Consider the following 26,464-nt stretch of genomic DNA (forward strand, 5'->3'; position numbering starts at 1 on the left):
AGGTGACTTTTAAAAAATCGGGAAAGCTTAAAAATGGTCACCCCATAAATGAAAATGGATAGAAAGTCTCTATGAATTCGGCGAACGTTCTTCACGAGCCAATCTTTGTTAGAATGTATCGCTAAGCGCAAGACGCCTCTTTCGTAGAGAAAGTTCCCGTAATGTTATTGCTGGTTCTATCCCTTGTTTTCTGTCACCGGACCTGGTGTGATCCGGTTTTATGCACGACGCAAATTGTGTAGTACTCTCCGGAAGGCACGTGCGCTGCAGTGATAACGCTGGAACCTTCGACTCGTGGTGCGTAAAATCCCCCACGCCCCCAGCTCTGATTTGCGACGCTCACCACCATCATTCTGCTGAGTGCCAAGTGACTTGACAGGTTCACCCAGTCAACAGTTGATATCGTGTTTTGCGAACCGCACAACACGAAATCCACTGTTTACCCTCATGAAAACGTAAAAATTATATATATATATATATATATATATATATATATATATGATCACGGTTCACAATAGCGAACCCTCGGCTCCCTTTCTTCATTCCTAGCGAGGGTCTTGCAAGCTTGATGTCATTAGGTAGCGAGGGTTTATTAGCCACGTGCCCAGTCTTCTAAGCTCACTTGATACGTGACGCCATCGACAAAAATTATGTTCCAATTCATCTACCATGATTCTGAGTGGCGCTGGCTAATACTGCCAGGGTTAGTGGACCGATTGATAGCCGTCACCGCAGCACTATTGTTAGTGCACCACACGCGTAATGCGGAGGTTGTGGGTTGGATCTTCACTTTCAGCCCACTTTCATTTACAGTTTTTTTATTGTTTTATACACTTCAATTTGAACTTCAGCTAATCTCCGATGCTTTCCTTGGCTTCGTGCCCTCACACCATCTTGCTTGCTTGCCAGCAAAAAGGCCACATTCAACCTTTGCCAAGAGGGTTGTAGGAGAACAGTCCTGCTTGCCATCAGAATTTACGCCTGCTACACGATTATCAGATCCATTGTGTTGTCTGCACCAGCCGCAAATGCAATTGACAATTCCAGGAATAAGAAAGAAAGCTAGAGCACCGTTCCAAACTTTGAAACAAGCAACTTTGCGACACATTCACAACGTACACAGATTCCTACAACCTGTCTGCAAAGATGGTTCCGTAAAACTCAACAGCTCAGCTGCTGCAGTCATCACCCCGGCAAAATCTGAAGAAATCAAATTAAAAACTTCATTTGTGACCACATCAACGGGTGCTGAACTTTCGGCACTACGTGCTGCACTTGGTTTCAATAATCAGAAACCACCACAACAATGGACAGTGTTTAGTGACTCCAAGGCAGCCCTTGAGTGCATACAAAGTCCAATGCGCCACGGACCCAATGAACAACTGGCCTCAGAAATTCGACACATGTATCATCGCAGCCATGATAAACGACACACCATAATCTTTCAATGGCTTCCAGGACAATGCACAATCAGCGGGAATGGCCACGCCGACGAAGCCGCCCGATCTGCACATGGAAGTGGTCAACGTGTCTTGATTCCGGTTTCGCGAACAGACGCTGCGGCTGGGCTGCGACTGATGTCCCGTGAATGTACTTTACCTCTGAGGGACTCGAACGCTTTCACCATGTGTCGTTTGCATTCGTTGTCTCCAGACATACGGGTGCACCTAACGCCTGGGTTACCACGACGTGAACACACCATGCTGTACCGTCTGTGCATAGGCGTTGCATTTACGAACTCGTATGCTTTCCTAATTGGAATGGCCCACAGCCCCACGTGCGCCACATGCAACATCGATGAGTCTCTTGCAGGTATTATCTCTGTCTGCCCGCAATATAGTGCTCAGAGGCAAGTGCTGTGCAGAGTACTGGACCAGTTGGGCAATCGTCCATTATCAGAATTCAAAGCTTTAGCTCAGTACTGCCTCAGAACATCCACGCTAAATGTCTTACTCGCGTTATTAAGGTTCCTGCCGTCTGCGAGGCTTCATGGTAGACTGTAAGAACGCCGCCCCCCACCACTCTGTAGTGTACGCAGTTTGGTCATGCTCGTCTCTATTTCTTTCTTTCTGCCCCTTCCGCTCTCTTTCTCTTTTTATCCCCCTTCACCTTTACCCCTGTGCAGGGTAGCCAAATGAAACTGCCTCTGGTTAACTTTCCTGCCTTTTGCCTTCCTGCATCCTTTTCTCTCTCTCTTGACTGCTGGTTCTATATGGTCATTATATGTGTATATATGCCTTTTCTCTAACAGTGGCAAAGAACTTCCATAAAGCAACACATTTTAATGAGCTAAATTTAGTGTAATTATATATAGGGAGGCCTAGAGTGATAAATGGCGTGCATGTATTTTAAGTTAACCAAAACGTGTTATTGTAACATACACAGGCGAGGATTACAACGCCGGTGGTCGCACCACGGACTCGTCATATCTGCATGTTGGCTCCTCCGATTGGTGACGCGGCCCGCAGCTTTCACTCTACTGTAAGTAGACTATGAGACGAAGTATAGTAACACCGCCTCCCGGGCCCTGAGCGTGTTGCGGTTGGTTCGCTACATTTGGCCCTTCGCTAACTACAGTAATTGATCTGCTGCGTTTGTCACAGCATCTACAGCGCACTCACCTAGTGCGGCGCATCGTGTCATGTGGTCCAGCGCCGCTTTGCTGATTACGTAAGGCACGGCCATCTGAACCTGGCGGTAGAAGTGGAAAGGATGTCGTTTACTCAAAGATGTCAATTATTAGCTACACAGCCGCTGTAGTTAAAGTAGGTTCATTTGTCAGAATAGTAGAAATAATAGATGTGGTGGTCACCAGTAGCACCATGTAGCACATTGGTAAACATAGTACTGGTCGCTGCATTAGCCGTAGCAGTAGTTGACGTTACGCATAACTCCATATGCAATAACAGCGACGAGGTGAAAGCAGCGGCTATCAGATGCCGCGCAACGTCTACCTGCAGCTTGCAAAAGCAGTGCAGGCAGAGAACTATGCGACTTTCTTTAACATCATATGCATCAGTCTTCCTAGCGTGGGTACAGGAAAAGCTAGAGGATAGAAAATGTTTCAATGACGCGATCAGGCGCATGCAATTTGCCTTAACGATAATTAACGTTCGCTGCATCCTATCAAAACACAAGCAATGAAATTGTTTCTTCAAGATACGAAACAGTGCTGTGCACCTTTAAATTACATTCTCAAGGGATCATCAACTAATAAATGTTTATTCAAAAGATTTTAGTAGCGGCGTACTTCTAATAAGCTAGCGAGAGGCGAGGCGCTACTCGCACGACATGCACATAAGAAAATCCACCAGAATGCATGTTGCGATTGCGTGGCCGCGCGCTATGGCGCTAATAGTTGCAGTAGACATATACCAAGGAATGACGCGGTATCCTTCCCTGCGGACAAGCACTTAGGAGTGACAATGCAGGCCTATATAGCTTCAGCTGCTAGGCCTTGGAGGATGCGGAGCATCGTCTTAGTTGTGCCACCGAGCATGGGCACGCTGTGCACACAAAAGCCGATGAATGGTAAATTACATAGCCGTTGCATCCTATGCAGCGATGCATCGCACAACGTTTCTACAAATACAGTGAAAGCTCGTTAATTCGAACTTCTATAATTCGAATTTATGGATAATTCGAACTGTACGATTTGGTCCGGCCAAGCTCCACAGAAGTCTATGTATAAAGAAGTCCGTTAATTCGAACACGAGAAGGTTCCCTCACGGATAATTCGAACTACGCTCGCCTGGCACACGGCCAGAGAAACGCGCCTACTGCCTACACACAAGGCTGTATTGCCTCCGAAACGGAGAGAACTGCGAGAGAATGCAAAATCGGAAAAAAATCTAACCAACGCGGGGTCAGCCAGAAGGCAGCGGCGGCTGCTGCCTCTCTGTTCTACGTAACCTCCGAGACTTCTTGCCCGCTGCGAATATCGGAGGCTTCGCAAATCTTGTACAGCTGCTAATGTTGTGTGGAGATGGCACGGCAAGCGCCAATACACAGCGAATCAAGTACGTCGCAGCTGCGCTTGCAATCAAGAACCAACGAATCAGGGCCTTCGCCACCTTCACATGTTCAGCGTCTTTGTCTCGGCAGTCTTCATCGGTTGTGCACCTCTGTTTTCAGCTTAGGAGGCATCGGCCGTCGCGATTCATTGTGATGGTGTTAAGCCTCGGCTAACGTTCGTTTCATTGGACATCGGTGGTGTGGCACAGTCGGACCCAGAGCTTCGACTCGAAGATGGCGTGTGCCCGCGGCACACGCCATCACTTTTTGCCTCGCCAAATTTCTGACATGCCCTACTGCTTCCAAATCGCAGTGTACTGTTGCTCTCCTTCACTTTCGTTAGTTCGAACTTTCGTTAATTCGAACTGAAGCGGCTTCCCCTTGCGGTTCGAATTAACGAGCTTTTACTGTATTTAAAGATATTGAGTAGGCCTGTCTGCCTCTTCATGTGTGGCACGTGCGGCGTGCACCATAAATCACGGTCATTATCAGTTTAGAAAAAAAATGCATATTCTTTCGTACGCAATTGCTTGGTCGTTTACGCGCTTAGCACATTGCACCACTGGTTTGCTTGATGGAGATCGTTGATGCAGGCGACCACAACCATATTTTTTTAGAAACGGCGGAGTGGCCGCGGCGCGCCATCCACCTTGGCCGCTTCGCCATAATATTACACGTGTCGAGATGCAGCTGGCAGCAGCACATGCCCGACTCATATCGTGCAACGCGATTTCTAATAATTAGAGTGGTGCACGGTCGGCTAAATAAAAATCTCTCAGTGCAAGTGTATGCACAGAGTATGTACGGGAGACGATCCGAAATTGAGTTTCGTCAATCACTTTTCACGCGGTAACTGTATTGCCAGAAACAGTACACCATGGCACCGTGAAGTCTTCATCATAGGCAATCTGTACACACTCAAGGAAGAAGAAGAAAGCATATAACCGGTGGGACGCGCTTCCCATCGGCTTCGCAGTTTTTCGATGACTGTGCTGGATTATCACCTTGTGCTCCAAACATCCTTGCACCAAGTATTTCGTGTAGTCATCAAGACCACGAGGATACCTGCCTTTGAGGTAGGGGACCATTTTTAGGGACATTAAGGACAATTGTGTGCCCACCCAAGGCGAGTCGTCACTAAGCCTAGGCTTGCTGCGCCGACCGCTTGGCCTAGCCGCCGCAGCCGCCACCTCGGCCGACGGGCGGACGCTGCTGGAACGCACATTATTCCGACGTGTACCTGCATCATGGCCACTCCCATGAGTGCTGAAATAGAGGGGGAGTATATTCACCCCGAAGAAGTCACCAGGACCCTGGGCTGGCGCATCGCCGGTGAACACAAGTGCCGACCACGTCAGCGAGACCTAGGTCTACCCAATGAACTTCAATCAAAACCCTGTGGTGCCGGTCATGGACCCGGGAACGCCAAAGATAAGTTAATCAAGAGAGCGCGCATGCCTGTATTGCCCCGAGACGATACCAAGATCGTGTTGAGACCACGCAGGGTTCTGAATATCAGCAAGGTCGGCCATATGGAAGTTGGCCGGGCCATTTATCCTGCGGCGGGAGTCACTAAAGAAGAATGGATCCGGGACGTGATATGCCCATATTACCAGCAAAACATTGTTGTCATCAGTACTTCAAAGAAAGAAAATGCTAGCCGGTACGTGGGAGTCGCAAAAATTGTCGTCCAAGGAAATGAGCACGGGGTCATACGAGGCGTCCCCCTCAGAGACACGGCTCAAGAAATCAACGAAAGCATCGTCAAGGAATATAATCCCACTGCTGTAGAGGCCAACTGCATCGCTAACGTCGTACGACGTCTGTGGTGATCGCCTTCAATGGACCCAAACTGCCGAACTACGTTCGTTACGAGGGCCTGCTCGCCAAATGCTCGTTATACAGAAAACAGATAGATATCTGCTATCCGTGCGGTCGCCTGGGTCACCGCATGGATGTTTGCCCTAATCCAGCAGAACGGATATGCCGGGGATGTGGTGCTCGTAATTCCGGTGAACAGCACAAGTGTACCCCCATGTGTGACCTCTGTGGAGGCGAACATTTGACCGCAGACAAGGTGTGCAGAGCTCGCTTCAAGATCCCGTACGTGGTACGGAAACGCCGGTGGGAGCGGAAAGATACCATCCACACGTCTGCAAAAGCCTCCAAACCGCCACGTCGGGAGGGAGCAGCTACGTCAGGGTACCGGAATCACTCTCTTTCCCGTGAAGGCGGACGAGAGTGAAGCAGCAGCTGCGCCTCAAAGTCGGGCTCGAGAGCGTCGTCGCCGGGTGACGTGGCCGGGAGCAGCTGCAGCGGGTGCCGCCGGGAGTCGCGCTCAAGGTCGAAGACCCGGAGCCAGACGCCGTCGAGGAACGCCGCTAAACTGGTGGGCTGGGCAGTTAGATCTCCTGTCGCTCTTAGCAACAAAGATTTCCTTACCCTTCCCAAAACTCCCAAGGAAGATTGTGAGGAATGCATGCAACTCAAAGCGCTTGTAGTTAAGCAAAATGAGTAAATCAGAGCGCTTCTTACGCGCATGGAGGCATTAGAAAAATCTAAATGCAGCGAGGATGTCAGAAAACGCAAAATTTCCAAGGGGGACGCCCCCGGTAACAGCAATGGAGGCAGAGAGAATTGAATCGAGTCCGTCTGAGGAACCGGCGTGGGCCAAGCCCAGTCAAGCCCTCACCGAGATGGTCACACAGCTTGCCAGCCAGATCGGCTTGGTAACGTCCAAGATGGCCAAGTTCGTCGCGCTTGAAGCTAATGTCAACTAGCTCATACTAACCACTCAATAAGCTAAAAAGGAAGCCCCATATGGGAAACCTTGCATGGGGAGTAGTCTCACGACTACCAACCTGAGCCGAGATGGCGGCCAAGCGTAAAAATAGGAAGGAAGATACAACGACCTTAGCCCAATGGAACTGTCGAGGAATTAAAGACGAAATAGGCGAGCTACAGCAATACATGGATAATGCGGAACACAAACCGGATATCCTTGCAATACAAGAAACGAATTCGCGACCCAAACTCGCTGGGTACGTCACATACACCGATCCCAGGGAGAAAAGCACAGCGATCCTAGTCCGAAGCAAGATAGCTGCAACGTAGCACATTACCAGGCAGAGAGGGTGTGAGCACGTTCTCTTGGAAATTCACAGCAGAGGCATAGGAAGCAAAGACAACATCTTTTTACTCAACGCATACTGTCGGCCCTCCAAGAAGAACCTCGACATAGAGGGCACGTTACTCGACAGCAAGGGAGAGGCGAGCAGCCGACCCCTATTGATATTAGGAGATTTCAACGCGCCTCACACAATATGGGGCTACAAATTTTGCTCCAAGAGAGGCAGGGTGCTGGCAAACCTCATGAATCAGCACAGCCTAGCCCTACTCAACGATCCAGACACTCCCACCCGCATGGGCACAAGTACGACCCGGGACACCACTCCAGACCTTGCCCTGCTGAATGGAACCTTGGACGTGTCGTGGCAGAACACAAGCGTGAACCAGGGGTCAGACCATGATATCCTCTCTATTACGATCAGGCGGCCCGCGTTCAAGGCCCGAATGGGAACAACAAAGATAACTGACTGGGACAAACTTCGCTAAATGCAAGCAGCCGATGAAGACGAGGACACGAACAGCACCAAACCGTATGGGGAATGGGCTAAGGAACAACCCGAGCTGGTAGAAACATACACCCAGAAAATTGCGACCACACTGCAGACACCGTGTGGACGCAAAGCTTGCCCACCTTTGGGAAGCACGGCACAGCCTCACCAGACGCTGGAAGAAACAACGAAACAACAATAAACTTCGCAAACGCATCCATGATCTCAACAAGCAAGCCGCTGAATACGCATCCAAGCTGTGCAGAGAGAACTGGCTGGGCTTGTGTGATGGACTGCAGGGCACCCTTTCTACTAGGAACACGTGGTGCCTCCTTCGTCACCTGATCTATCCTCTCGGCAGCAAGAGCGCCACAAATCTAAGCCTCACGCGCACCCTCAACAACTATACTGGGGGTGCCGACAAACTCATCAACGACGTGAAGGCCAAGTACTAGAAAACGGAGAAGGGTGATATTGCACCTCCCGACTACGCAGGACATACCAATGAAGCGTTAGACAAGCCATTCACCGACACCGAGTTGATCTCGGCAATCTCCGCGAGCAACAGGGGCAGCGCGCCGGGACCCGATACCATTACCTACAAGTTACTTAACAACCTCGAGCACAAGGCCCGCACACATCTGCTCGAGTATATGAACCGGGTCTGGGAGTCTGGCAAACTTCCACACGAATGGAAAGAGGCAGAAGTCCGCATTTTACACAAACCTGGGAAGACACCTCACATCGACAACATGCGGCCCATATCCCTCACGTCCTGCGTGAGGAAGGTCATGGAACGTATGGTACTTAAGAGGTTGCAGCGACATCTTGATGCCACCGATCAGATGCCAGACACAATGTATGGCTTTAGGCAAAACCTGGGCACCCAGGATGTTCTCGTACAACTCAACGAACTGGTAATTAAGCGGGCAACGAAGCAGGCGCCGCGAGCGATACTAGCGCTGCACCTCACAGGTGCCTTTGATAACGTCACACATGAAATTGTCATCGGCAACCTGCGCAACACGGGTTGTGGAGTGAAAACGCACAACTACATCCGAGACTTTCTTCATAACCGAACGGCAAGGATCAGAATAGGAGTGGAGACATCCCAACCGATCTCCCTGGGGGATAGAGGAACGCCGCAAGGTTCGGTCCTTTCCCCCCTCCTATTTAACATGGCTCTCCTACCGTTGCCCAAGCTTCTCGAATCAATAGATGGTCTCGGCCATGCATTATATGCCAACGACATCACCCTCTCGACTGCGAGGGCAGGGTCGGATGGCTCGATGGAAAACACGCTCCAAAAAGCGGCTGACACGATCAACAGCTTCGTGAAGACATGCGGCCTTTGCTGTTCGCCTCAAAAATCGGAGCTGACCATTGTCAGTCCACGTGCATCAAGGACATAAGCAGAAAACAGAAGTCACTTTGGAAGGGAACCGGATCCTCCCGGTAACCCAACTCAGGATCCTGGGACTCCTGATCCAGGCAGACGGCAAGGCAACAGCCATGATTAGAAAACTCAAGCTCACGTCAGACCAAATCTTGAACATGATCAGACGAGTGGCCAACAGGCGAAGAGGTCTGAAGGAATCGGACACCTTGCGCCTCGTTCAGGCCTTTGTTATCTCACGAATCGTCTACGCAGCGCCGTACTTGCAGCTCCTCAAGAAGGACGTCTTACAACTTGAGGCAATAATCATGAAAGCCACGAAGCAGGCCCTGGGTATTCCCATAAATTCATCTACGACAAAATTACTTCAAATGGGAGTCCACAAAACAGTAGCCGAGCTCGCAGAAGCCCACCTATCCAATCAAAGGGTACGCCTTAGCCAAACCAAGGCGGGCAGAAGCGTCCTCCGCAAGCTAGGATGCAAGAATCGCACTACACCCGCCACGACCAATTACCCGAACAGTTGAGTGAGTAGCTGGAATGCAAACCACTACCACGCAACACGAACCCCACAAGGCACGCCCGACGATGCCACGCCCGGGCAAGGGCCATATCCAGGACTCTGGAGGAAGACGGCGCTGTTCTATATACAGACGCCTCTCTATCCAAACGCTCCACGAGGGCAACAGTCGTCGTCACCGGGCTAGAAAAGCTGGTCATCTGCGCATCAATCTACACTCCGTCTTGTGAGGAAGCAGAAGAAGCAGCGATAGCTCTCGCACTCCTGCAACCTAACGTCACCAAGATCGTCACGGACTCACAAGCTGCATACAAAAACTACAGATCTGGCTTGGTGTCCCTTGCGGCACAAAATATCCTTGGTAAAGCTATGCCTCGGAAAAAACAATCGAACTAGTTTGGGTCCCGGCTCACTCCTCAGTTGAGGGCAATGTATATGCTTATCAACAGGCCCGAGCGCTAACCTCTCGGGCCGACGAGGAGGAGGCAAGGGGATGGCAACCCATCACAATTAACAGAGATATAGCCAAATATTACAGGGACGGCAGGAAGACATCCCCGCACCCGCACCACTCCTTGACCAGAGCCGAACAAACAATATTCAGGCAAATCCAAGCAGGATCCTTTCCTCACCTCTGCCTCCAGAATATACCCAGAGAAATACAAGAACACATGTCCTCACTACAATGCATTAGGCACCCTTCGGCAAGTCATAGGAGAGTGCAATTTTTCCATAGACCCCACCTATACCCATAACTAACCCCCCTGCTATTATTACCCTTTACGAGCGATGGGAGATCATGCTGTCCAGCCCCGCCCTGGAAGACCAGCTCCGACTGATCCACAGGGGTCAGGCGGCCCTGGAAGCATATGGAGCCCGCGAAGAGGGAGCCACCCCATCAGACGCTTAACGCGTTTCATTTCATAATGGACCAGTAAAGTTGTCTCTCTCTCTCTCTCTGGATGACGGACACACTAGTCCCGCGTGCCCAATCATACCGGATAACAGCACGCACTTCCATTCGCGACCACTTGGTCATCACACGTCTGTATGCCATCGCTATTTGGGTTCGAATAACCGCCGGCACCGCCGGTCTGCTGCTATGCTGCTACTCTTTCTTCTTCGGCATTCTGAGCATGCGTCATTCCTCCTCCGCTGACGCTCCTTCCGTCGTTGAACCAGCAATGGGCTGGATAGTTATGGCGATTGCTTGTTTCACCTAGTGTGTCATCTTCTGTTTAAAAAAATGACGAAACTTACTTTCGGAACGTCCCTCATACGCATTATATGAAGCGCGCACGGGGGCACTAAATCTGCTTGCAAATGGTCAAGCCCGCCAAGTTCAAAGACATCGGAGGGTGCGTCCTGCTGAAAAAGTAAAGGTGCGGAAACAGCCGGAGTTATGTGGGCGCACGCCACGGCGCTGCGCACTTGCCCTACACCGGCGCAAAGAGGACACTCTACAGTCTAGCGTCACCGCGCACCTAGCGTAACAGGCGGCGTTGACCGTGCTCTGGCGTGGTGAGAGTGGAAATAGAGCACATCTTATCTCGCACCAGAACCATCACAACCGCTGGCTGAGAGTACACCGGGCGATGGCCTGGCTGGCCGGCAGCCTGCTGTAACACATTATGTGTGCATTGAAAAAGTTTCGTTGATTTTGTGCCCTCAACAAATGAGGAAAGAAAAAGGTCGGCTTGGTGTGCACATGTGCGTATGCACTGCGATAACAGCTGATCGCCGAGCCGCTCCGCGGCATGTTCAACGCGCCTCCCGTGTGTCGACATAACGAATCAGTTTGTCCGTTGCGACTATAATTCGTTCGTTTCCCGTGAACACAGCGAGTGTGGTTCCAGATGCTCCCATCCCCATGAGATCGAAGGGTATCTTCAGTTGGGCGATTTGGGATGAGGAACGTTGCGTCAACCTTTGGCTTAGAGCTATGCACTAGCCAGCGTTCGGGAGCAGCAGTACCACTTGGGTAGCGGGGCGACGGACCGCGAGAACCGCAGACGTTCCGACGTGGGCCGTTCATGGCACGCGAAAAGAGTGTTGTCATTGCGGAGGTGGTTGGGTACGACCGCAAAAGAAGCTCTTAACAGGGTGAGAAAGAAGTGCCCCTTCTCAGACATAACGAGCACTGTCCGCGAGAAATTTGTCTAGGAAGTCACGCTGGGCGGCCCTCTAGGTGATCAGTTATGGGCTGTAATGAATTGTTAGTTCGCTGCTCTGCCACGAGGTCTAAGGTGTTAACGGCTAAGAGAAACCCACTTTGTTCTGTGCCTGCAGTGGTCGCTTCCACGGGGACGCCCGAAAGCGTGTCGGCGTGTTCGTGATGACGGGTTTGTGATTGGTTCGGTCAAATTTCTGCTACCGCAGACCCAACCGACTGAGACAGCCAGGTGGGTCCTTGATATTCCCCAAACAGGCTAACGAGGGCCGACCAGTCACCACTTGGAAAGTACAGCCGTATAAGTAAAGCCCAAAATTTTCCGTTGTCCACACCACGGCGAGGTGCACTTTTTTTGAAGTGAAATAGTTAGGTTCGGACAGCGAGACAGTGTAAACGGCGTGGGCTCACCATCGTCATGTCGCGGGACAAGAACAGCGCCAAGTCCGCCATTGCTGGCCTGTTGCCCTGTTCATCCAAGTGGCGGAAAACAGCTGCGGCCTCCAGACGCTCTCTCTCTCAGTGGTCCAGACGAACGCTGAGTCGTCTCGAGTGAGTCGAATAGTTCCTTGGGCAATATTCGAAAAGTTGGCTATGAATGATGGATATTATGCACACTGGCGCAGGAAACTTCGGATAGCTTTTTTGTCTGTTGGAACGGTAAAAGTGGGACGGTGGCATTCAAGACGCGACTAAGAAACTTGAGCTCCTCATAGGTTGAATTACACCTTTGAAGCTTCAGCGGGGATCAGCCAAGCAGATGGCATCTAAGACTATTCTTAGATGCTTCAGATGTACCTCGAAACTGTCCTTGAAGACAGCCACGCCGCTGAGCTGTAGGAGGTACGTTCGCGATTTCAATCCAGCGAGAACGGTATCCATTTTTCGTTAGAATGTGCCTGGAGCGTAACACAAGACACAAGGGAGCAGTCGAAATTCTTAAACATCATCCTGAGTCACAAACGCAGTTTTCTAGTGGTCTTTCTCATCTACGTCTGTCTACCAATAACCTATATTTAAGTCGATGCACGAAAAATATTTAACATGCCGCAACCGGTCAATAGAGGCTTCTTTGTTGTGTTATTATTTAGCTCTTCGAAGACGACGGTTAAGAGCAGCACTGCGTGTTTTTTATTCGCCAATACGACCGGGGAAGAGAAACGACACCTTGAAGGTTCGATGGCAGCAACATCAAGCATCCCCTTAACGTTCGCTTTAATAGACTCGCGGTCTTTGACGGGAACACGATAAGGCTGTAGTCGTATAGGGCGTGTTTCGGCATCGGTGATGATTCGGTGTTTGAAGAGAGGCGTTTAGCGAACCTTACAAAAAGACGCAAACAACGATTGTATTTCCATGAGAAGCTCAGGTAGCCCCAAGTTGCGTGAGTACAAAAGATCAGGTTGGCGTCACTGCTACCGAAGAAAGCGACAGTAAGTACTACTTTCCAAAATTTATAACCAATGCATCCCTTTTCACCCAGCACTGCTCTTGAGTGATAATGCCATTGTGGATATGTCTAACGTTTTTAGATTTTTAACAGAAGCTGGTTTTCTTAAAAATATGTAAATCATCACGCAGTACTTCACCTCATACACCACAGCCATTTCTCATTCCTGAGAAAAAGGCTGAGGACTTTATTCGATTGGTTAGGAGCCTCGAGATCTTTGCCCTGGCAAGGATGGCCGCTGAGGTTACCGACCCCCTTTAAAAGTTTTTATGAGTACCCATTGTTATAATCTTTTTCTTACTTCATCATGAGGCAACTCTAACTATTTAAGCACTCAACACCACCGACGATAATTTACATTTTTATAAAATTACACGGAAAAATCTCCTATACCTCGAGCGAGGCGCATGATGGCCTTAGTCGCCTATGTGCCATAAAACACAACACAACACAACAACAACTTTCCAAAATGCGAAGCATTCAGTGATTTCGGTAACAGTAGCTTTTTGGACATCGGCCGTGACGTGGAAAAAGTGCTGATGTTCGCAATTAAAAATTGCACCAAGTATCTGTTTGCGTTCGTCACGAATTTGCATCAGACTTCCGGCATCACACACACAATGTTGCAACTAAAATGACAGGTTCCTTTCGGCAACCGATTCACCATTCCGCAAGCCATCACGTGCGACCTCAACCAGAGCGGTCGTGGAGATAAATTCACTGTGTCATCAAATACACGTGGCTCAGTTTTGCAGCTGCCGTCTTCATCTCATCCTGTAGGTAGTGTCGTCGATAAGCTACGGTGCGCTCGCAGAATTTAATTATCGGGCCGTATTCGTCCACAACATCGATGCCGAGGATGTGTTCGCGAGAACAGTCGCGGAAAATGAGACAAGTGGCAACCAATGTGGACGCACAAATTAGGCTCTCGCCGTGCAAAGGGCCAGCGGAATAACGATGCCGCCAACGGTTGCACGAATATGCGTTCCGTTCGAAGGCATCATAACTTATCTGAGAGCTTGTCGCTGGATTTTTCACTTACAATCGACAAATTCACATCATTGTCTCAAAGATAACAAATGTCAAAAAAGTAATGATGGAGCGCATTTGCCTTTCTAGTGCTGTACACTGTAGCGTGAGCCACGTCCAGAGAAAATAAGAGTTCTGGATAGAAGTAGGGATGCAGTGGCCGGTAATCTATTAGAGTTTTTATTATGAGAAACGAGGTACGTCGTGCACCCTCGACACGCATGTTGCCCTATTTCCTCCAGAGAGACGGTTCGAAGTTTTGTTAGTATATTGCAGATTGCATACTTTTATACACTCATCAATACATTAAGCAAAATAAACTGTCGCAAGTTTGTGCTCCGCTTGTCGCCGTCTCTCTATTAACATTTTTCGCAAAGGCCAGTAAGCTTTATAGTACCAAATTATTGAGTATAAGCCGACTAGCCCAGTAAGATGCCCTACTCCGTCCTCCACATCCTATAACATATCACCGCGGAAAGATTGCGGTACATTACATACAGTACATACAATACAACTTTATTGTAAGTTGTATTGGGTAGATGTAGGGCCTTCTATAACTGTTCGAGGTTTTGTAGCTGCTTCTGCAGGAAGTTGTTCTGACACGGGCGGCAAGCCTTGTAGGCGTGAACTTCCCCGACGAACTTGATTGTCCACAGGCATAACGCTGGTGTTTCGGCTGCTGTGCGGCCTTTGGTGTGTGGACGCATGGACTACAACGTTACGCAGCACCTCCAGCAAAGTTGTCGCGTGCTGGTAACAAGATGCGTTTCAACGCGATAGTATTAAGGGCCGCCGAAAATGCGGGTGTCGGCGCCGGCGTCTCCGGCCGAGAAAATCATCTCGAAGCACGCATCTCGATATACGCAGACCCTCCGCGTGGTGCAGAGGCACTACTGGACTAATTGAATTTATCAAAGCAAACTGCGTCAGAAAATTCGTAAAGCACGACTTACCCAAAACGTACAGACATGGCAGCGTCGGATTGTAATTTGAACATACGAGAAAAAATTATTCTGTTACGCAGAAAGTCAAACACAAGCCCCTTTTAACGTGATAAAGTTTTCCAGCTGCCGTAAGAGGTCTGTCTTCGTATGACTGACGCAGCCCACTAGGTTCCTTGCAACGTCATCAAAAAAAGAACCACACAGCAGGCATAGCTTTAGCCGCCAGCGTTTTCAGGAAAACAGTACAGATACATAGGCTGCAATTGCTGGAAAGCGTGAAAAGTAGTCGGGCATCTTTGAATGCCATCGCGTTCCACTCTTGAAGGCGAAGCTTCAGCGACCTCCAATTTTTTTTAATAAAGGCGTTGTCATCTAGGATAGGCGCGCGGGGCCTTGGAAAACAGAACGTAGGACCTCTATTTCTTCATCGGTTATGCGCTCGCTCTTCACACCACATGGCAGTATTGTTTTCGTTGCTGGTCTGTGCATTTGAATGCATAAGCATTCTTTGTCGAGTGCCCCAACTCCGTCACGCGAGAAGTGTAATGACGTGTACATGCACAAAATTGCTTAATTTGAAATGTTAAGACGTTTAATAGCAAGAATAGTGTGATTGTAGATGATTGGCAGTCTCATAGGCCATAAAGGACAATTTAAACCAAAAGAAACAAAAGGAATACCCATACTTAGGGTACCTTAGAAAATGCGTGTGGAAGCTTTTGGTACGGGTGGGCCGACTTGAAATTGGGGTGTGAGCCGACTTAAATTGGGGGGGGGGGGGGGTGGCATCATAAAATTTGGGAGTTCGCTAACTTGAAATTTAGGGGTTGGCTAACTTGAAATTTGGAATGTGTGTCACCTTGCAGTTCGGGGTGGGCCAGCTGATCTGTCAGGGTGGGCCAACTTAAATTGGGAGGTGGGCCATGTTAAGTTTGGGAGTGGGCCTGCTTGAAAGTTGGGGATTGACCTACTAGATTTGGGGGTACGCTTACGCATACTCCAGTGGATTTCTGCATCTTTTATTGCAATATATCGTATTGGCCCGGCAGCTAGCCACGTTAGGCTATCGATCCAAATATTTTTGTGTTTCTTTTTGAATTGCTGAAAATTAAGTTCCGTAGATTGATTGATTAACTGATTGAACAGGGGCGCAGCATGCAGCTACTCGTTAGAACGGATGAGATTATTGCCGATATTCATTTAATTATCGCTAATAACATTAAACGTTATACGTTCGTGGTCATTGCTGGTGTGTGCATGGTAGCCCTCTTAATACTTGAAGATAAATATAGCCAATTTAGAATCCTCAAAGCTTTATAATAGCACAATATACACTGGTCGCGCCAAACATCCTTCTCTACATCCCCGTACTGTCATCTCGTTCAAAGACCGTGGAAGAAGACTCCACCGGAGAGAAAAATACTCGTCACCTGTCCTGTCCGCAGTTCCTTTCTTTAGCGTTGCGAGCCCGGTACTTCCCAGACTCTAACGGCATGTGCGTTATCAGCATGCCATAGCATTCTTCAAAGTAGTGAGCGCAGCGTTTTCAACAAAGGAAACGCAAGCAAGACAGATGGCGATTATTGTTGTGTGGCAAGACACAACCAAAACGGTGTACATTTACTTAACAGTGTAGAGACAGAGATCTCAGATAAAGCTTGATATTTTACTCACCGCAGTCAACGATCCGGCGGTGGAAATGTTCACGATGTTACCTGAAACAAAAGTAAACTTGAATAACTGAACTATTAAGCGATAATGCCAGTCAGTCTTGAGCGCTGTACAGTCAAACACAAAATTTTACAGAACGCAAAATTTCCGAAAAAACTGAATATCGACACAGCCTAGTATTCACTGTTACAGTCTCTACCAGTATATGTGAATACCATTCTGATGTTCGGTTTTACTGACCCCTTTTAGAGGCTGCAGGGAAATTAAACGTTGTTCAGATCCCATCGCCCGTAAACGTTTGTGGCTGGCTGTACTTCATTGATTTGTGTCTGTTGCGATTCGTCCATCATGAAAAACAAAAAATCGCAGCCAAACAATTGATGGTGACACCTCCCATAGCTTTTGTGGGCCCCATGAAACTACTGTATTTACCCTGATATATATCATGTATACAGTATTCACTGTGACGAGAACATATAAATGTACTGAGGCTGCCGAACCAAATATTCAACCCAATAACGCAATGTCTCTGGTATAGGACATGGCTTTGAGCACAGCGAATGAACAAAGTCGTCGCGCAATAGAGCTAAACAGAAGATCATTGAAAGTTTACCTTTAGTTTGACGCAAGTAGGGCACAGCGTTTTTGATCATGCATAGCGAACCGAGGAAGTTCGTCGCCCACACTCTGTTAAACACTTCAATTGGGGTACTTTGAATGGATCCTGCCACGGCAATTCCAGCATTGTTAACCTGCAAAAGAAATAAAAAATGGCTGTGCCTTAGCTAAGGTTAAGCCCAGGATGCGAAGCATACTAGCCTTTAATTTAACGCGACAGCGTTAAGGAGCTCGTGTCGCAGAGAAGCCGGTGTCGTCGGTGTCGGTGTCTGCGGCGTTGCACTTGATGAATAAATCTTTGTCGCGCCGAACGCTGCGTTGCTCGACGCTCACCGCGTTCGATGCGGGGGGCGACGCCGCGAGCGACGGCGCGAGTTGGAGCCCCGTTTCTCCTCTGTCGTGACGTCACGGTGTCACGTGGTATTGAAGGCGACACCGCCACGCCTGAGGAGCTGGGTTGAGCTCTAGTAATATGCTTCGCATAAAAACAACTTGCAAGATGGGCTGGGTGGGAATCGAACCAGGGTCTCCGGAGTGTGAGACGGAGACGTTACCACATCATACTGAGCCACGAGTTCGATGCTTCAAAGCGGTACAAAAGCGCCTCTAGTGAACGCGGTGTTGCCTTAGAAACGAGCTGTTCTAAGGCTTAGGCGTGCGTCGCTTGCTCAGGCGCACATTTCGTTGTCGCGCCGAACGCTGCGTTGCTCGACGCTCACCGCGTCCGATGCGGGGTGCGAAGTCGCTGCGCCGTAGCCCATTGTCTTACACCCCTTGGCGGGTCGACGGGAACGCTGTCGCGTTCCACTCTTGAAGGCGAAGCTTAAGCGTCCGCTTTGCAGCTGTTATGACGTCATATGGTAGCTACGCGGCCGCGCGCTGCGCAGCAAGGAAGAGCTAGTATGCTTCGCGTAAAAGTGCAGCGAAATGACAACAGTGCAACGTAATGGTTACTAAGATACTAGGTGTTTTTAATGCGTTATCGTTCTTTGGGCATTTCACGCGCTTTCTGGGCGTCATCTATGTATATTTGTTTGTATGTTTCTATCTAACCGTTTTGCAGCCTAACTGAGTCACTAGCTAATTAGTGGTCTAATGGTTAGGTCATCGAGCTCCTGTGCTGAGGTGACAGGCTACGAAACCAACCATTGGACCAACTTGGCTCAACAAGCATATGGCAATATTTGCATATGTGCCGCACTTCAACGAGCCCTTTTCACGCGGACATGAGCTAATGTAGACGCGGTGCTGGGTACGTACCGCTGTTCTAAAAAACTCCTTCACACCTTCTTGGAGTACTGTGTATGTGCCACTCGGTTTGTACTGGTGTTCTACGGACCTCTTTCGTGCCAACTTAGGTCTCTGCGTATTTTCCACTAGGTGCGTGTCGCTGTTCAACGAACGCATTCCACGCCCACCTGGGCATCTAGGTGTGTGCCACTGGAAAGGTACCACATTAAAATGACGAAAACAATCATTTATGCTTATTCGATGCTCATTGCAATCGAGCTCAAGTCACAAGGGTCCCTCAAAGACAACAGCCCTACGCTTTAGCAGGCTGCGTCGCAAATGCACTGGGTATGTGTCGCCTTCAATGAACGCCTTTCAGGCCAACATTTAGTCAGCTGCACCACGAATACACTGGCTTTGTTCCGCGCTTCATTGAACCTATCGCCACTTTGGATCAGTGAGTATATGCCACGGAGTGTGTGGCAAATGATAGAACAATTCTCGTCGTTCTGTGATTCCGGCGCCCGCAGGCCTATCGCGCTGCGTCCGCATAGCAACAACAGGGTTATGGTGGCTAGAGGAGAAGGTGTGCTGGCCGACCCATAGAGAAAGACATACACAATAGTGTAATTGGTCACTTAATCACATCATGACGCAAAAGCGGCGCTGCCCTCAGTACAACGGTTCTCAGCGGTACATGTCGTCTGGTACTTGTGACAGACGGCACGCAATAAACAAACACGCAGAGGGACAAACTGTCATCTGTAGCTGTCAGTTTGTGAAATGAGTAGATTGAGGTCTCTGTTATCACGTGTTTGCAAGCTGCTAAGATATGTTGAAGCTTCCACGACGAAAAGGCTGGCGGCATGGTTAGCGGAGTTTCATCTACCATGACGAATAAGCGGACTCCACACCAAATAGTGGGGGTGTTTTTGCTACAGAGAAGATCAACAAGCGCACTTATTTCTTCGCTCTGAACCATAAATACCGAGGGCCTCAAGCAGCATTGTTATCAGCACCTACAAGAGCAGCAGCGCACACCACTTGCGGGTGAAGGACGCTTTTAGGAACAGTTCCTCAAGCGCGACTTAACCTATGTTGTGGACGAAAGATTTTTACCAAAGATGCACTAATATGGGGCTTCCACTCATCTCGATAATATGATGCCCTAGAAAATAAGAAAGACATGTTTTTGGAACATGACTATGACCGCAAACCCTCGGAGAGATCAGAGCGACGAGCTGCGAATGAACTCTCCGCAATTTACAATGTCAAGATTTCAGTGCCGGCGCTTGAGGAGCTTGTCATCGCATACATGCTGCGTAATGCTCGGTCAATGGATCTGGAAGTGTAAAGTTCCACGGCTACTGCATTTTCTCTTTGAGCGAAATTAGTTTTTAACATCACGCTCAATAAAGCTTCCTTGCGTTTGCGTTCCCATACATTTAACTAAATATCTTCAAGGGATGCACACCGAAACGTCCGGCACAGGTACACTCGCCCACAAAATATTGCGGGGCGCGCGAGCGCGTGGCGGTACGACCCTTCTCCCCTGCTAGCTGGAAACCCTGGTGTCGAGACCGACGCCTGAACGCATGCGCGTCCCTCCGAGACGGCAAGCGTGCATGTTTCCGCGCTTCTTCCTTGCGAGCCGGCGATATCCGAATGTAGCCGCGAGGTAGCTCTTTTGCGATTGGCGCTGTGGCGGCTTCGACGGGCACAACTATGTGAAGCGTGTTTTGAAGCGTGAGCTTGCGCGCGCCGCTGCGGCCGCTTTTTGTCCAGTCATAATCGCTGACGCATAGGTGGTGAACGCAACAAGTCACTTTTTTTTCTACGCTGCACATTTTCGCGGCCAATCTTCGTTGTTTATTTCTTGTTACGATCGGGGCGTTCTGCAGAAGTGTGTGGAAGGAAAGGCGCTCCATAGAAGGAGACAGGCAAGACGAAAATGAGCTCTTGATTTCCGTTGTATAAACGAAGTTTTGCCCGTCGAAGCCGCCACAGCGCCAAACGCAAGAGGGGCACCTCGCGGCTGCATTCGGATATCGCCGGAGCGCAAGGAGGAATCACGGAAACATGCGCGCTTGCAGTCTCGGAGGGACGCGCATGCGTGCAGGCGCCGGTCTCGACACCAGGGGTTCCCCGCTAGTAAGGGAGGAGGGTCGTTTCGCCACGCGCTCGCGCGCCCCGCAATATTTTGTGGGCGAATGTACTTGCGTTTAATGTTTAGAAGGCAACAAACGTTATTCTAAAGTTGCCTATCTTTTCCAGGCAAATATTTGTGCTCTGGATGCCTCAGGAAATACGAAACGATGTCTACCAAAGTTTAAACCACCATAACTAGCGAGGCGCGGCAAACGCAAGGCGCGCGGGCGCGAGCTGACACGCGCAGCTTGTCCTTATCAGTTGCAGCGTAACTGCTGATTCACTGTCGACTGGCTGGCCGCTCGTCTCATACACGCGGCGGTTATCAGATCCACCATTGTCGATTCGCGCTCTGCGGTGAAAACTGTTGGCGTGGTCCTGTATTTTTTTTGTAGGAGCATTCTCTTCTTGTACAGCACTCTGTGTGTGTCATTGCACGAATTTGGAATCTTGATGGTCCGTACGTCATGTGGTGTAAAAGCTGTGAACTAAAGGTGATGCCCAGGATTGCTGGGGTTGCTGCTCGAAGAGATGGATTTAGAGAAATTAAATGCATAATTGACTCATTACAAAAACTTCACTAATGAAGTTTTACCGGATTACCTTAAGGCACATATTTAAGTTTGCTAATTCTAGCAGGGGAGTCCGCAAGGCGGACCCACTTGGGATGAACTCTCAAGATGGCAAAAGTTTCGATATTCATTCCAGAACATTGTCGGGAAATGCATTGGTGTTCCAGTTACTTTTGCGCTTCAATGCATAAAACTACGTTTTGTTAAGAAAGTTATTGGAACAAAAGTGCATACTTACTGCAAGTTTGACGGTGCATATCTCGTAACTTGTGTCATCCACACAATTCATTTCAAGTGCATATACATTGTAGTACAACAAGCTATGATTTGTAAATTGCAATTGTGCCATAAGATCAACATCTAAAGATGAATTGCTAATTTTTGATAATTAGTCGATTATGCATTTCCATTTCTTATGCAAGTAATTTGTGTCTCTTTGAGTAGACCAGTTCATGGACTCAAATTGTGCTAGCTCCCACAGGCAATTTTTTTTAAAAATTTGAAATTGTTCGCTGAAACACCCTGCATAACGAACCTCCGTGGTTGCTCAGTAGCTATAGTATCGGGCTGCTGAGCACGAGGTCGCGGGGATCGAATCCAGGACACGGTGGCAGCATTCCGATGGCACCGAAATGCGAAAAAACCCGCGTACTTAGATTTAGCTACACGTTAAAGAACCCCAGGTGGTCGAATTTCCCGGAGTCCTCCACTAAGGCATGCCTCATAATCAGAAAGTGGTTTTTGCACGTAAAACCCCATAATTAAAAAACATTTACACTGCATAACACGAACTTGTGAATAAAACATCGTAAAAAATTCACATATACATTCAAATATCAGGTTTGTCCAATTTAGACGCTCCAACGAAGGCAATTGATGCAAATGCGAAATTTATTATTGATACTGAGTTACGGTTTTCTTCGGTTTTTTTTTACGTTAACCGATTGTGGCAATTTAAGTAAAAACATTTACGGCTTAAATCAAAATATCGTTTCCTGTGGTCCCTAGCTGTGATATAACTTTTTTTTTATGACAAATTTTATTCAAATCCGCTCAATGGTTTTCTCATAAAATCAATCTTGAGACAGAGCTAAAGCTTCCTTTTAAACAAAGCATGACGCCCTTTATATATGAAACCCACAAAACATAACAGATTATAGGCAAGCAGGGGCTCACAGTCATGTAAAATAAAATAAAAAACATCCATAAACAATAAGGTTATCTTCAGCGGAAGCATTGTGGGAGCAGTTATATCGGCCATACATGTTATACGGAATGCCAACAAGCTGTCTGGCCAGGTTTGTAGCGCGGTCGTCGATCGATTCATTGCCAGCTTCGTGATAACGTTGATACACAAGCACGCTCTTCCCCAAGTACCAAGGTGAAGCGACAATCTCAGGACACGCTTATTATTATTGTGTTTAGTAGAGTTTGCAGAACAGAATAATATGCGGATAATGAATACCTTCGTCCGCAAGCGGGATAGCCGAAACTCGACGTGGAGGAGCCCGAACGGTGAGACTAGAAATGAAATAGACTTCATACTCTGCGCTAACCCTGGCATCATACAGGATGTGGACGTGCTCGGCAAGGTGCGTTGCAGTGACCATGGGATGGTAACAACTCGAATTAGCCTAGACCTGAGGAGAGAAAGGAAGAAACTGGTACATAAGAAACCAATAAATGAGTTAGCGGTAAGAGCGAAAATAGAGGAATTCCAGATCAAGCTACAGAACAGGTATTCAGCTTTAACGCAGAAAGAAGACCTTAGTGTTGAAGCAATGAATGACAATCTTGTGGGCATCATTAAGGAGTGTGCAATAGAAGTCGGCGGTGACTCCGTTAGACAGGTTACCAGTAAGCTATCGCAGGAGACGAAAGATCTGATCAAGAAACGCCAATGTATGAAAGCCTCTAACCCTACAGCTAGAATAGAACTGGCAGAACTTTCGATGTTAATCAACAAGCGTAAGACAGCTGACATAAGGAAGTATAATATGGATAGAATTGAACATGGTCTCAGGAACGGAGGAAGCCTAAAAGCAGTGAAGAAGAAACTAGAAATTGGCAAGAATCAGATGTATGCGTTAAGAGACAAAGCCGGCAATATCATTACTAATATGGATGAGATAGTTCAAGTGGCTGCGGAGTTCTAATCAGGTAACAGCAGATTTGTTGAAGGATGGTGGGCAGATTGTTCTAGAGAAACTGGACACCCTGTATACGCAATGCCTCATGACTTCGAGCGTACCGAAATCTTGGAAAAGCGCTAACATAATCCTAATCCATAAAAAAGGGAACACCAAAGAGTTGAAAAATTACAGACCGATCAGCTTACTGTCCGTTGCCTACAAAGTATTTACTAAGGTAACGAAAATAGAATCAGGAATACCTTAGACTTGTGTCAACCAAAGGACCAGGCGGGATTCCGTAAAGGCTACTCAACAATAGACCATATTCACACTATAAATCAGGTTATAGAGAAATGTCCGGAATATAACCAACAATTATATATAGCCGTCATTGATTACGAAAAAGCGTTTGATTCAGTCGAAACCTCAGCAGTCATGGAGGCATTACGGAATCAGGGGGTAGACGAGCCATATGTAAAAATACTGAAAGATATCTATGAGTGCTCCACAGCCACCGTATTCCTCGATAAAGAAAGCAACAACATCCCAATAGAGAAGGGCGTCAGGCAGGGAGGTACAACCTCTCTGTTGTGGCGGGTGGCAGAGTGACTGAGACGATCCAAGAGCACGTACCGCACTGTTTTATTTCAGCGACAGCGAACTAGATATATGGGCTGCTTGCCTATGACGTAAAATAAAAACAACGAATCATGTTTGACACGTGTGGCACAGCACTTCATATCACTCTCCAATGCTGTTCACAGCGCGTTTACAGGAGGTATTCAGAGACCTGGATTGGGAAGAATTGGGGTGAAGAGTCGATGGAGAATACTTTAGTAACTTGCGAATCGCTGATGATATTGCCTTGCTTAGTAATTCAGGGGACTAATTGCGATGCATGCTCACTGACCTGGAGAGGAAAAGCATAAGGGTGGGTCTAAAAATTATTCTGCAGAAAACTAAAGTAATGTTTAACAGTCTCGGAAGAGAACAGCAGTTTACGATAGGCAGCGAGGCACTGGAAGTGGTAAGGGAGGATATATACTTAGGGCAGGTAGTGAACGCGGATCCGCATCATGAGTCTGACATAATCAGAAGAATAAGAATGGGCTGGGGTGCGTTTGGCAGGCATTCTCAGATCATGAACAGCAGGTTGCCATTATTCCTCAAGTGAAAAGTGTATAACAGCTGTGTTTTACCAGTACTCACGTATGGGGCAGAAGCCTGGAGGCTTACGAAAAGGGTTCTACTTAAATTGAGGACGACGCAACGAGCTATGGAAAGAAGAAGGATAGGTGTAACGTTATGGGATAACAAAAGGGTAGATTGGGTGAGGGAACAAACATGAGTTAATAATATCTTAGTTGAAATCAAGAAAAAGAAATGGGCATGGGCAGGACACGTAATGAGGAGGGAAGATAACCGATGGCCATTAAGAGTTACGGAATGGATTCCAAGGGAACGGAAGCGTAGCAGAGGGCGGCAGAGAGTTAGGTGGGCGGATGAGATTAAGAAGTTTGCAGGGACAACATGGCCACAATTAGTACATGACCGGGGTAGTTGGAGAAGTATGGGAGAGGCCTTTGCCCTGCATTGTGCGTAACCAGGCTGATGATGATGATGATGAGGAAACTTCATGAAAGTCCCTAATTGGTGGCTATGACGCTAAAGCATTATACTGTTTCTAGACCTCGTAACACCACGAGCGCGCTCATGTTGTACACTCGTGACGTGACGCCACCTCTTCTTCATTGACGGCACCATCACGTGACCAATGATTTACGCACTAGGCCACACCTTTAGTCAGCCACATGGCTCCGACGTGCCGTGTGCAATGATGGACGCACTAGGCACAGATTTAATCAGCCCGAACCATGAAGCATTTGTAGCGTCGGGAAACGGGCTAGTCGCGCACCCAGGCGTCCTGGGTTCGATTCCCACGCAGAATTTTGCCAATTGAATTTCCTTTTCAAAGCGATTAATTTAACTTTTTTGCAAAAACCACCCTGAAAATTTTTACGCCAATCGCGCATTTTTTACGTCTTCTCACTCTTTGCGCCGTAGCCCATTTTCAGCACCATCTTTCGGTCTCACCGACTATACCGGTGGGTTTTCGCGGAATGGGGCATATAATGCTTTCGCATTAAAACGTGCATCGACTTTGTGTGTGTCTTCACCGTAAAACATCACGCCTTTTTCTTTCTTCACCGCGGCACAGAGCCGATCAAGGTTCAGTTCCTGCAATAGGGTTGCTTTCTTACTTATTTATTCATACCGCTGCTGTGTGGGCAAAAATACAGGTGTAATAAATTGGAACACTAATACAAACTAAATACCATCGTATAATAACCATATTAGCGTAACTCAGCAGAACAAAAGTGAGCAAAAAAGTACATTTGGGTTTATCAATTCTGATTTCAATATCTAGACGTGGCCTTAAGTACAATAGGTTTTTTCGCTCAACAAGACTCTGCCGAATATTTTACCATCTTTTTACAGGGCACGATCATTCGGTAATTGGTTCCATGTATCTATAGCCCACACAATAAATGAGTTTTTAAAGTTTTAATGGACTGTGCGCTGTGCTTTAAAGCCTTTATGAGCTTCCCGTGCTTTGTGCGCGGTAACGCTTTTGTTAGACATCTTAATTTAGCCTGCGTAGCTTTCTCTAAGAACAGTCCTTCCGGCAGGAGACGGAAGGTTCCCTCTCTATCCGCCATCACTGGTCTGAGTTGTCCAGCCCCTAAGTAGTCGACCAACCGACGCGCGCGGTTCTTGAAGCCTTATTACTAGCTAAGAATTGCTTCTCGCACAAAAATGGCGACCGTTTAGTTCAGTAAGCACCCCAGGTAAGTCCGAAGAAGATTGGTTTGGAGTTATTTAAATCAAGAAGAAAAAATGATTTTGTGTGCAACTTCAAGATCCATTATTTGCGCTCGCAACTTGCCCATGC

At 48.1% G+C, this 26,464-nt stretch overlaps 1 protein-coding gene across 2 annotated transcripts in view; it reads right to left on the reverse strand.

Annotated features, from left to right (window-relative positions):
* The window catches only part of LOC135900994 (meso-2,3-butanediol dehydrogenase-like), a 387,488-nt gene that overhangs the window by 23,909 nt on the left and 337,115 nt on the right, over positions 1-26,464 (reverse strand). For both annotated transcript variants that reach the window (XM_065430620.2, XM_070533722.1), the window contains 3 exons: positions 17,425-17,563; positions 16,815-16,855; positions 2,622-2,691 (listed from right to left, as the gene is read on the reverse strand). In XM_065430620.2, the coding sequence (XP_065286692.2) occupies positions 2,622-2,691; positions 16,815-16,855; positions 17,425-17,563 (250 nt within the window). The remainder of the gene's footprint in view (positions 1-2,621; positions 2,692-16,814; positions 16,856-17,424; positions 17,564-26,464) is intronic.

This window comes from Dermacentor albipictus, chromosome 2 (genome assembly GCF_038994185.2).
Source record: "Dermacentor albipictus isolate Rhodes 1998 colony chromosome 2, USDA_Dalb.pri_finalv2, whole genome shotgun sequence".
Lineage (NCBI taxonomy): Eukaryota > Metazoa > Arthropoda > Arachnida > Ixodida > Ixodidae > Dermacentor > Dermacentor albipictus.